The sequence below is a fragment of the Maniola hyperantus genome, chromosome 4, assembly GCF_902806685.2.
Source record: "Maniola hyperantus chromosome 4, iAphHyp1.2, whole genome shotgun sequence".
Lineage (NCBI taxonomy): Eukaryota > Metazoa > Arthropoda > Insecta > Lepidoptera > Nymphalidae > Maniola > Maniola hyperantus.
In genome coordinates, this window is record NC_048539.1 from 16,552,541 (window position 1) to 16,566,329 (window position 13,789).

Below are 13,789 nucleotides of genomic sequence, written 5' to 3' on the forward strand. Positions count from 1 at the left end.
ATGATGCACGTTGCGTTCTACTAGACAGCACCTGTTAAGGCGATATGGCATTGAAGTTGTACACGGGTGCTCGCTTTGCGGGCGACTGACAGGCGCGGTAGTCTGGGCCGCCGGAGCGCAAATTTGTTGCACACTTTTTATAAATATTTATATTTAAAATTCTATGTGCTCTGTTACCATAAAATAAAACCGTATTTTTTAATTCAAATTTTGAACCATAAACAAGTATTCTTTTGTAAAACAAGGGTAGTGTTTTACATGCTGACGGTACACGTGCAACACGCATGTTGTGTACGTATTGACAGGCGCGTGACAGGCGGCATGCGGCAACCTTCGACGCCGGTAAATAATTAGGTATCCATTATACCTAATTATTTTTGTTTCTCAGTAGAACAAGCTTACGCATTATTTTTGATTTGACACGCATCAGCAACTCTATTAATAAACAATTATTTTATTAATCAACAAAAATAATTTTTTTAATTTACTAGCTGCCCTGGCGAACTTCGTACCGCCTAACAGTCGATTCTTTTTAAATTTTTCTCTCCGTAAGAACCATCCTCGTACTTCAAGGAATATAATAAAAAAAAGAATAGCGAAATCGGTTCAGCTGTTCTCGAGATTTGCGATCAGCAACACATTTTGCGATTCATTTTTATATATTTAGAGATAGATAGACTTTTCAAGGTAGATTTTTTTTCGGTATTTTTTTTTGGCTTAAATTTAGCTTTATTTCTTCAGATACTTGCTTTCAAGTCTGATATTTTGCAGATTATCATCAGCAAGCTTATTAGCCCATAGGCTAGATTAAAAAATGAAAAATTATAGACTAGCACTTGGCTGCAATCAGACCTGATGGGAAGTGATGATGCAGCCTAAGATGGAGCGCGCTTTCCTAGAAGATGCCTTTTCACTCTTTGCCACTCCAGCACCTTGGGACCCCAGAACAGATCTGATCTTATTCCACCTAGATTAAAGTCTCAAAGTACAAGACAAATGATTTATCTAAGTCCATAAATAACAATATACCCAACGCGGCGTCCTAAGCTGGACTTATGGCCGCACAATGTAGAATACAACTAATGGATATAAAACTGATCGCATATTTACTCGAGACGACTTGCAAGAGCCGCAAGAGCAGAATAAGGACGCAAAATGCTAATGAGACAACGAATCGGCCGCAGCAGGCTCGCTACCATCTGATTCCATTATCACTTACCAGAAGGACCGATTGTGGTCAATGGCTACACTCCTAAAATGAAAATAGACCGCACTCGCTAGGATATAGCTAATGGATTTAAAGCTGATTTTACAGCTCCTAAGAGATGCAAGAACTGGACGCACATTTTTCAGCACTAAAGAAAATGGTCATGACTAATGACATCATTTAAACTAATCGACCACCATTGACGCGTTGACATCTGCATTCTGTATTTTTTAAAGCGCCTGATGAGTCTGTTTCGATCAGCTGGCGTCAGTTGCATTTTTAGTACTGAAAAATAAATGTTTTGCATGCGGTTGCTGTCCTCGCAAGTTGCACTTCTTACGAGTACGTCCTTGATAGCTCTTTTTGCGTGTTATTTTGCTTTTTTCGCGGCAATTGCAACTCTTATCTGTGATCACTTTTAAAATAGGCTAGCTGAGGAAAGGGACTCTTATTTACTTTCTCTTTGTTTTATCCGCAACAGCGGACTTTAATCGATCGTTCGCGAGTTGCACTGCAGCTTATGCGTCTCTTGCGCTTCTTGTAGCTGTGGTGAGCGATCCCCTTTAAATTTACGATTTCTCTGAAAACAGACCAGCGATGGAAACGGGCTCTATGAATTAAAGGCGTCCATCGTGTTCCCTTTCTCTTTGTATTATCTGTAACAGCGGACTTTCATCGACCATTCGCGAGTTGCATTGTAGTTGTCGACAGTAAATCCGCCTTATATACCAATCTGAACTACGTAATCGGCTGAAAATTGATTATAATGATAGATGAAAGGAAAGAAAAGGGTTATTGTTTGTTGTATAGTGCAAAATGATGGAAACGAAATGATGACAGAAGTAAGGCCCATTATTGAGATGTGTTTAGCAGACTAATCAGATTCTTAATAAATGACGAAATAACACGTCATCTCTCAAAGTAAATCTGATTGGCCGATTGAATACGACATCTCTAGTCCGCTTGAGTGGATACTTGGCCTAAGGCGGATTAAAAATAAAAATTGTAAAATATAGTGAGGCATGAATAAAAATGTAGATACCTACTCAATACGACGATTGATTGCACGAAAAAAGAAATGTACGCAATGATATTAAAATTTACAATGAAAGAATCAAAGGTATAAAATCATTAAAAAAGCGATAGATCAAGAGTGATTTTTCTACGACCGCACCGCGCGCCACCGTAAGGAATTTCACCCTCACCACCTGGGTGTCTGGTGCACTTCGACCGTCCGCTGCGCCAGATCCTTCTTTCTACGCACATGCAAACTGTAGAACCAACTCCCATCGGCGGTGTTCCCACTAGATTACAACAAGGGGTTATTCAAGGGGCGGACCAACAAATTCCTAAAAGGCCGGCAACGCATCGGCGGTTCCTCTGGTGCTGCAAATGTTCATGGGCGGCGGTAATCACTGAACATCAGGTGAACCGCCTGCTCGTTTGCTCGCTATTCGTATTACAAAAGTAGATTTTACGAGTGTATCTTAGACTGTACGCACATTGCAGCTGTGTGCAGGAAGAAAGTGCATTCTACGGCCGCGCTAGCTTAGCGCTTAACATCAGGTGACCCGCCTGCTCGTTTGCTCGCTGTCTCTATTAAAAAAAAGAACTTTTGAAACTCTCTTATTTGGCTCTTGACTATTTGTTCCGCCCGCAGTTATATTGCAGTACTCAATACTCTCTCACCTCAACTTGGAGCGACCATGGGGAGAACGCTTAAAAAACATTCCGTATACATTCTTTGCTAGCGAACTGCAAGCGATGCAGACAAATTGCAGTCTGCTATGTACGCACGCCATAGGTACGGACAGACGTGCTCAAAAAAAGCGTGCTTTTATGCTAGCTTAATGTTAGCATGCTCATGCAACTGTTCACATTTGCCAGCAATAAGCATGCTTAAATAAACTGTAGAGTTAATATGTTGTATGTTGTACTGAGTACATGCTAATAAGCAAACCCTGTTCAGACGCGCTCGGAGCACGCCCCCTTCTACCCGCGCCTCAGGTAGCATGCTCGAAAATCAAACGTCGGTTGATTTTTGAGCATGCTCGAAATAAGCATGCTCATTACATTACACACGTGCTACTAATGAGCACTTGCTCAATAAAAGCATGCTTTCGTGCTAGTAATGAGCACGTCTGTCCGTAGCTTAAATATGTTGTATGTTGTACTGAGTACATGCTAATAAGCAAACCCTGTTCAGACACGCTCGGAGCACGCCCCCTTCTACCCGCGCCTCAGGTAGCATGCTCGAAAATCAAACGTCGGTTGATTTTTGAGCATGCTCGAAATAAGCATGCTCATTACATTACACACGTGCTACTAATGAGCACTTGCTCAATAAAAGCATGCTTTCGTGCTAGTAATGAGCACGTCTGTCCGTAGCTTAAATATGTTGTATGTTGTACTGAGTACATGCTAATAAGCAAACCCTGTTCAGACACGCTCGGAGCACGCCCCCTTCTACCCGCGCCTCAGGTAGCATGCTCGAAAATCAAACGTCGGTTGATTTTTGAGCATGCTCGAAATAAGCATGCTCATTACATTACACACGTGCTACTAATGAGCACTTGCTCAATAAAAGCATGCTTTCGTGCTAGTAATGAGCACGTCTGTCCGTAGCTTAAATATGTTGTATGTTGTACTGAGTACATGCTAATAAGCAAACCCTGTTCAGACGCGCTCGGAGCACGCCCCCTTCTACCCGCGCCTCAGGTAGCATGCTCGAAAATCAAACGTCGGTTGATTTTTGAGCATGCTCGAAATAAGCATGCTCATTACATGACACACGTGCTACTAATGAGCACTTGCTCAATAAAAGCATGCTTTCGTGCTAGTAATGAGCACGTCTGTCCGTACCTATATAGATGATGCGCAGGCGCAATGCCGGGTGACGTAGACGGTTGGCATCGGACAAGGCTCTTCCTAGACCTTTTTTACTGAGTCATTGGGCGATTAGGCAATCACGTATCAATAGCATTCGGTTGATCTCGGATTTCATGTTTGATATTTTGTCTAACTTTTCGGAGTTTATGTGTTTATAGAAATAAACTAGCTTATGCTACACAAATTTCAAACCTCTATTTCACTCCCTTAGGTGTAGAATTTTCAGAAATCCTTTCTTAGCGGATGTCTACGTCATAAAAGCTATCTGCATGCCAAATTTCAGCCCAATCTGTCCAGTAGTTTGACCTGTGCGTTGGTAGATCAGTCAGTTAGATTTTCTTTTTAACCGACTTCAAAAAAAAAAGGAGGAGGTTCTCAATTCGTCGGAATCTTTTTTTTATATACCTACATAGAAGATATCACATGATTTATTTGTTCTTACAATAGGTGTTTTTACAAATTGTGCCGTCTTGCTCGAACAGTGACGGAAAACATCGCGAGGAAACCTGCATGCCTGAGTTTTCCATAATGTTCTCACAGGTGCGACGTCTGCCCCTCCGCACTGGCCACCGTGGTGGACTATGGTCAAATCCCTTCTCATTTTGAGAGGAGAACCGTTCTCACTTCTCAGTAGTGGGTCGGATGGGTTGATGATGATGAACTTTACGTAACACTGTGAGAGAGAGATCCATACAGCGCACTCTGATTTTGTGCCCCCCCCCCTGTAACTTTTAAAATAAGAGAATGATAAAACTAAAAAAAATATATGATGTACATTACCATGCAAACTTCCACCGAAAATTGGTTTGAACGAGCTCTAGTAAGTAGTTTTTGATTTATCGTGTAAAATATCGATAAAATACGATTGTAGTACGGAAACCTCAGTGCGCGAGTCTGATTCGCACTTGGCCGGTTTTTTTTTTCAATGAGTCACTTGTAGATACCTAATATGAATAGTAAGTACTAAGTATCATTAGGTTGATCTCGGATATCATGTATGATATTTGGTGATGTAACTTTCGTGTTGTAAACTGAATCACTGCACTGTGCGGTTGTGTTTCTGCAGAATCCTTTTTGGTCTGGCCTTCAATGTCTTTAGATGACAGTGTTGTTTTTATGGCATGAACTCATCTTACTGATTTGTCTTTTCCGGAAGTAGCGCAAATGTTACTCCCGTCCATATTTAAGATGGACGCCAAACAGAACAACTGTCGCGTTGCCACGCGTTGCGTGCTGACTAAAAGCTCATGTAATGCACAGACCATGCATAGACGCCTAATAGTCGGACACCCCCGATGGCCAAGGTTAGGCAGTTGCTTAGCATAAAAGTCGGCCAGCGCCCATTCGGTACCCTCATTCCGCACATTGTTTTAATTACGTCACATTTGAGTCAACCAATCACAACGAAGAATTCTCCGATGTCCCTTGCCAACATGTTACGATTTTGTTTTCATGCAAAACCTAATATACTCTTGAGGATGAATTATCTGTGATGTAACGTAAAAACAGATCGCAGACTAAGAACATAATGTGGATGTGTTCTCGCTCAGTACCTAGTGAGGACACTCCCTACAGTATGCGGCAGAAAATATTGTATATCAACCTTTGGAAAGAGATAGCGTTTTCGTAGAGCGTTGTCCCTGTCGTTGAGACTGACAAAACGTCACATAGGTATGAGTGACAGTGACAACGCTCTACAAAGCCGAAATCTCATTCTAAAGATCGATGTACAACATTTCTTTTCGGCTACTGTACTGACCACAGCTGCTCGATTGCGGTACAATGATAGCTACAATGTCACGATCGCGGTCACCTTTGATTGGTTGACGCTCGCTCAGTATTGGTTACAATGCATTGTTGCAATAAGAATCGCACAAATTCAGCAAAAATCAAATGTTTTTTTTTTTTAATCATATTACCCATGTTAAATGACTAATATTCCCCTTTCCTCTCCAACTAAGCGTCAAGCTTGTGCTAGGAGTAGGTACGACAATAGTGCAACGGGCGGGGTTTGAACCGTCGACCTTTCGGTTCTCAGTCCACTCCTTTACCGGTTGAGCTATTGAGGCTCTAAATTTTTGCAGGTTTTACGAAATCGACGTACAGGTGTCATCATAGAACGAGAAGGATTTGGTTTGGTTGAAACTCGAAAGCGTCAGTCGTCAAAAGTGCTCGAAACTGCCTGCAGCGCCGGTTCCTGGTTGGAATCGCGCCAGAATGCACAAAGGATGCAACCGCCTTTGTAGTTCTGGCGAAGCGTTTCGGCAGCTCAGGACTTTTAGTGCCACCAAAACCATTTTTCGACGGCATGTGCTCTACTTTGACGTAATTATATATATATTTGTATTATTCACGTAAATAAGACAATTGAAGTCAGACATGGAAGACAAAGCGATGGACTTACCTAAATATATTTAAATGGTAAAGGTGACTGACTGACTAATCTATCAACGCTCAGCTCAAGCTACTGGACAGATCGGGCTGGGTATGCAGATCGCTATTATAACGTAGACATCTGCTAAAAAGCATTTTTGAAAATTCAACCCCAAAGGGAGTAAAATAGGGCTTTGAAATGTAATGTAGTCCACGCGCACGAAGTCGCGGGCATAAGCTAGTAGCTATATAAGGTTTTTTCTTAATGTACAGTATATGGAGAACCTCCTCTCCTAATCTTATTATACGGTTCAAAGTCCTAAAGCGTCCAAACAGCTAAAAGACTAAAGGGCTCATAGAGCCTTTTAGCCCTTTAGCCATAAAAGAAACGACGCGAGCCTTGTTGGTTTTTTGAAACCGTTCAAGAGTCTTTTATTAGAGCTACAAGCCCCGAGAAAAAGCTCTTGAATGAAAAAGGGCTCGGCGCTAAAGAGCTTTTAGTATTTTAGCCTTCGAGCCTTATATAGGCATCTTAAAATTAGGGCTAAAAGGCTCGAACCCTTTGGAACACTAGTGTCCATAGAATACCTGTAGGGCGATTGTCGAAAACCTGCATCAATCATTATTACAATCTCAATTGTTCTAATTGGCTGAATTTGTGCGATTCTTGTTGCAACAATGCATTGTAGCCAATAGTGAGCGAGCGTCAACCAATCAGAGGTGATTGCGATCGTGACATTGTAGCTATCATTCTACGGCAATCGCGCAGCTGCTTACGATTCGTATAATGTCTCATAAGTTGTGTAAGCTCTCTATTAGTTACATACTCTAATATTCTTACTTCTTACCTTTAATCTTAGCCTCTGGTCCACGCACTCCTTCAGAGCACCAAGAGGTCCCGTCATCGTCTTAATGCGGGTCAGTACATTCTTCACTTTGCGACCCTTTCTTTCCACTAGCAGTCCTGAGAATGATAAAACAAGCAAGAAATTAATATCATCATCATCATCAACCAAAACGTCCACCACTGGACATAGGCTAGTCACAAAATAAATTAAAAAGTATTATTTCTTGTAAGATGGTACGGAACCCTTGTTTTGCGAGTCGAGGTACTTGCACCAGCAAGAATTTATTGAGACTAGCTGCCCTGGCGAACTTCGTTCCGCCTAACATTCGATTCAAATTTTTTAATTTTTTCTCTCCGTAAGAACCATCCTCGTACTTCAAGGAATATTATGAAAAAAGAATTAGCGAAATCGGTTCAGCTGTTCTCGAGATTTGCGATGACCAACACATTTAGTGATTCATTTTTATATTATAGATGAATATTTATTGTGGAAAACTTAGTTGCATATATCTTTCATGGAATCCTGGCCCCTAAACTAGGAGAGCCCGTATCTTAGGGGCCAGTGCCTTCCCATACATTGTTTCACTTTTGTTCAAAATAAAATTAAATTCTCATGTAAGTACGTAAATTATATCATTATACGGACAAAACCAGGCAAAAGCGAGCACCTGTCGTTTTTAAGCTAAAATGCGCCAACCATAGAGATTTGCCATGAGTATAGATCGGGAAAACTTATTGTAATCATGTTTTCATTACCATGCGTACAAAATCACTTTTCACGCGCCATTTTATTTTATGTGTACCTTGTCATGTCAAAAGTACGATTAAGTCCTTATTTTAAAGGCGAACCGTACTTTTGACATAACAGTTGAACTAAAGAGTTAAAATGGCGCGTGAGAAGTCATTTTGTACCGACTATACCTACGCATAATAATCATATAATCTTATCTTCCTTATATATGAAAGAAAAAAGCTGACTGACTGATATATCAACGCACAGCTTAAACTAAGACGGATCTGGCAGAAATTTGGCATGCAAATAGCTTATGACACAGACATCCGCTAAGAAAGGATTTTAGAAAATTCAACCCCTAAGGACGTAAAATAGAGGCTTTATATTTGTGTATTCCACGCGGACGAAGTCGCGAGCATAAGCTAGTACTGTATAAAAATAAACATTTGTCCGTCTGTCTGTTTATTCATTCATAATTTAGGCTTTCGCGCATAGTTCCGATTCAGATCAAATGTTGTTCAGTTGTTTTCAGCACTTGCATGAAGGTTTCTGACATAGACATCTGATTCCATTAATATTGGCAAATAATATAAAGCCAGACATACGCTCGTAGAAAGTAGAATAGTATAATGTACCCAGCATAGCTGTAGGTTTGAATTATGTTTTCTGGCAAATATCTGTCGCTTAAATGTCTAGAGTCTGGCGCCGCTGACACTTATATATTGGACTGTTTTATAGCTAATGAGCCTTAACTAATTATAATTTTATAACATCGTCCGTTCTGTCATTAATATAAAGTTTATATATCTTTTACACTAACAAATTAAAATAAATCGCTTTTTACGTATAAATACCCCAGTTCTTAAAAGTACGTACTTAGTAATTTTAACGTGAAATTGGTCAATTTGCAATAAATGCAACCCCTGCCTTCGTTGTTCGAAGAGGTACTTACTAATTAAATGTAATCACTGTATATTGAATCTGTGATAGCCTAGTGGTTAGGACGTCCGCCTTCTAATCGGAGGTCGGGGGTTCGATCCTGGGCACGCACCTCTAACTTGTCAGAGTTATGTGCGTTTTAAGTAATTAAATATCACTTGCTTTAACGGTCAAGGAAAAACATCGTGAGGAAACCTGCATGCCTGAGAGTTCTCACAAACACACACAATTGCACAATTGCATAAATAAACGTCTTTTCTTTCTTTCTTCTTTCTTTCTCCATAATGTTCTCAAAGGTGTGTGAAGTCTAACAATCCGCACATGGCCAGCGTGGTAGACTATGGCCAAACCATTCTCACTCTGAGAGGAGACCCGTGCTCTGTAGTGAGCGGGCGATGAGTTAATCATGATGATGACTGTATATGATGGTAGTTTCACATAACCTTACATTATGTGGTAAATGGGTACTTAGAGGCAATTGAACGTTCACCTTTACCATATGCCACGATAGAAAGTGGTGAGGTAATCTTTAGAAGAAACTAACTTTTCTTAAAACAAATCGAAGGTTGCCTCCCTGCCAGGGAATGTTTTTTTTTTTGTATTAAGATATAAGTTACCCCTTGACTGCAATCTCACCTGGTGGTAAGTGACGATGCAGTCTAAGACGGAAGCGGGCTAACCTGGAAGGGGTTATGGCAGTTTTATTAAACCCATGCCCCTTTGGTTTCTACACGGCATCGTACCAGGGTTCCATAAAGGGGGTAAAAGGGGGTTTGAAATTTGTGTAGTCCTCGCGAACGCAGTCGCGGGAATAAGCTAGCACCTATATAAAAGCTGACTGACTGATCTCAGACGCACAGCTAAAACTAGTGGACGGATCGGGTTGAAATTTGGAATGCAGATAGCTATTATGACATAGACATCCGCTATGAAAGGATTTTGAAAATTCGTCCCCAAAAGGGGGATAAAAGGGGTTCGAAATTTGTGTAGTCCACGCGGACGTACGCTAGTAAAAATATAATGCTTTAAAAACGAGTTATAATTATGTACGCGACAGGTAGAGATGGCAATCGGGGAGGAAACGCCACGCAATCCCGCGCAGCCTCTGCGCTAACCCGGTGCGGGCGAGCGCGGGTGACATCGGGGCGTTTCCCCGCCTCATACCCCGATTGCCATCTCGACCTGTCGCGTACATAATAATAATAATAATAATAATATAGCCTTTATTTACTGAAAAACATTACATGCAATTACATTTGTCATAGTATTCAGTATATACATATTTTAATAGAATAAAAAAAAAAAAAAAAAAAACTTATACATAATACTTATTTACATTTACATTTATATTTATATATCATTACTATTATTTATGTCATCGCTATTTTTAAATTATTAATTTCTTACTGTATAAATTAGTCGCGTACCTACTATACTTCATTTAATCTGTAGTCAACACTTAGTTACTAGAACTGACCTATGGTACAATGTAGCTAGAGCACGATAGGTATTTATGAGAACCGCCGAGTTTCTTGCTGGTTCTTCTCGGTAGGAACGGCATTCCGAACCAGTGGTAAATTAAAACTACCTGACTATTCATAAACACTTGTAAAAAGTTTACATGAATAAAAAAACATTCTATTCTATTCTATGATTATGACTATGTACATACATTTATATCAGGCAATATATAGGCAAACGTGTTTATTACCTAGCCTAGTCTGTTTCACCACATACTATCAGGTGTGATTGAGCTTGTTCTACGGAAAAGGGAAACTATTCTACAGTTTCCTATAGGCTATATCCTACTAATATTACAAATACTAAGTGTTTTTGTGAATTAGTTCTTCAATCACGCAATAACGAAGCAAACGGATCCACGTGTTTGTACTTTTTAGTTTTACACAACTGCCCAAAATTGTTTTTTTAGAGTTCCGTACCTCAAAAGGAAAAACGGAACCCTTATAGGATCACTTTGTTGTCAGTCTGTCTGTCTGTCGGTCTGTCAAGAAACCTACAGGGTACTTTCCGTTGACCTAGAATCATGAAATTTGGTAGGTAGGTGGGTCTTATAGCTGGTATTAGGGGAAAAATCTGAAAACCGTGAATTTGTGGTTACATTACATAAAAAAAAATTGTGGTCATAAACTAATAATAAGTATTTTCAATTATGGTAGTAAGATAACTATATCAAGTGCGGTATCATATAAAAGGTCTTCACCTGTGCATTCTAAAACAGATTTTTATTTATTTTTATGCATCATAGTTTTTGAATTACCGTGCAAAATGTCGAAAAAATACGACTGTTACTACGGAACCCTCGGTGCGCGAGCCTGACTCGCACTTGGCCGGTTTTTAAAAAAAAATGAAGTAAACGACGTAAAACGTAAATGAATCCGCTTGTGTCGTATTGTACATATATTTATTAGTATTATCACAGGTGTGTTTTTCATTACTCCGAAACTGGAGAGCAACGACTTGTGCGAATACGTCAACCTCAGCTACATTAAGCATTGCCACAGCTAAACAATCATACAGTCGGGTAAAGAATGTATGTTACAGAACAACGGCGAATAGTTTGATGATAGCTAAATGAGTTCGCGAAAACAAAAGGTCAGAATCGTTTTGTATAGCGTTTTTTATACAGATAACTCGCTCATTATTAGCTCTTAATGTGAATAATGTATTATGTATGGGAGCCTCAATAGCTCAACCGGTATAGGAGTGGACTGAAAACCGAAAGGTCGACGGTTCAAACCCCGCCCGTTGCACTATTGTCGTACCTACTCCTAGCACAAGCCGGACGCTTAATTGGAGAGGAAAGGGGAATATTAGTCATTTAACATGGCTAATATTCTTTTTAAAATAAAGAAAAAAAAATATTAACAGCGATTCTAGAGATTTTAAAAAACTCTGTCCCTTTACAACACCTTGTTAAATTGTGATCATCGCATATTTTTTTACTAGGTCCGGTATTCTTATTAACCTGCGTTTGGGAGGATATTGGAAGAGTGTCATCCAATTGGAGAATTGCAATTACTAATAGTAGTAATCGCAAGACCAAAATATTATACGAGTATAATATACATATAACGTAGCATTCACCTAGAGAAACACATCGTATACCCTGAGGATGCAACTTCAATTCCAGTCAAAAAAGTGCTGATGTATCTGGCGGCCACGGGATTTGATAAGGAACTGTGAAGTGGAGGCGAACACAATGGATCAAAGTGATACAGGGAATTGAAGAACCTGCATAGCCCCAAAGTATAAGAAGAAGAAGAAGACCAACATAGACACGAAGTGTATGACTGCACAGTGTACAAAAATAGATCTCAACGAGGCTTGTGTATTGAATCCTCAGGCCTGCGTAGACTGCCATGTTGCAACTTCAGATTGAACTATTTGATTAGCGATCACTGTACCAATTACCTGATAAACTTTAGTTTTATTTACTCAGCTCTCCAATGTTGAAACTTGAGAATATTAATTATTTTCAAATTCCAAAGGTAGCCTTATAGGTAGGTAGGCTTATTGTCACTGCCACGGCCATTGTCCAATTTAACTGTATGGTTGCTAAACTGTGGCATTACCACACTCTGTAGTTAAATATGTGCAAAAGTGTTAAAAACAAAAGTGATTTAAAACACTTGTTTGAGTAAACTGAAGTGTAAAGTGAGAAAACATTTTATTTTAAATCGAAGCGAAATGTTTTTTTTAAATGAAGTGTTTTACTTGAATCAGGAAAGATAATGTGACGAAATTTTTACTAGAAGGACTAGGGTATAAGACCTATGAGACTCTCCCTTCGCAAATAATCGTTTGACAGTTGTTGTACCGCCGACGAGGAAGCGACTAGACAAGAGCTATCAATGAAAAACTGTTTCAACGGTCTCTTGACGGTAAAAACACTCGCGCAGTTTGCACGTTATTTCAGCTTCGTAACCCGTTGAGCTATGTCGGTTACTCTAGTTCTCCTACGGATCTCCTCATTTCTCTCCTCAACACGCACTGTACGAACCTTTAGTCATTTAGGCATACTTTTCATTACCCCTATTTTAAATGTGAAAGTGTGATTGTTTGTGGGTTTGTTGGTTTGTCCTTCAATCACGTCGTAACGAAGCAACAGATTGACATTATTTTTTGCATGAGTATAGTTTAAGACCTGGAGAGTGACATAGGCTACCTTTTATTCCGGAAAATCAAGGAGTTCCCGTGGTATTTTAAAACCCTAAATCAACGCGTACGAAGTCGCGAGCATCAGCTAGTGAGAAATATTTTTGGAATTTTTATATCGTAAAGTAAACGTTTCGGTCGTAACCAAGAGGTGTTCGGTCTGCTCTGCTCCCGCGGGATCTTTGACCGAACGAATCAATGAACGCGTTCGGCACATTGCAATTTTGTTAGTTGACCCACATTGATATCAATCACCCTGCAATAACCTGACTGGAGTAATAAAACTCAAACTCAAACTCAAATTTTTTTATTCAGAATTGGTAAAATTTTACGCTTCCTGATTGTCATAAATTTATTATTTGTAAGATGATATGATATAGTGGTGATAATTAATACGTACTTAAAACTAAAGCTACGAGGGTTCCAAACGCGTCCAGGTCTGAGAAGAGCCCACGACAAACTCAACCTTTTTAAACTTTATCATCATCATCAACCCCTCACCGGCTCACTACTGAGCACGAGTTTTGTATCAGAATGAGAAGGGAGAGAAGTGTGTACATTTTTTAAAGTAAAACTACTAGCGTCCGTAATGATTATGTAAAGTCTAATCGAACACAATATAAAT

The 13,789-nt window shown here is 39.8% G+C and overlaps 2 protein-coding genes across 7 annotated transcripts in view; one reads left to right on the forward strand and one right to left on the reverse strand.

The window, feature by feature from the left end:
• The window catches only part of Eip74EF (Ecdysone-induced protein E74), a 338,704-nt gene that overhangs the window by 95,977 nt on the left and 228,938 nt on the right, over positions 1 to 13,789 (forward strand). The gene's annotated exons all lie outside the window — the stretch shown is intronic.
• The window catches only part of Lsm11 (U6 snRNA-associated Sm-like protein LSm11), a 69,461-nt gene that overhangs the window by 43,246 nt on the left and 12,426 nt on the right, over positions 1 to 13,789 (reverse strand). The window contains exon 2 of the mRNA XM_034985654.2: positions 7,318 to 7,433. Coding sequence (XP_034841545.1) covers positions 7,318 to 7,433 — 116 coding nt within the window. The remainder of the gene's footprint in view (positions 1 to 7,317; positions 7,434 to 13,789) is intronic.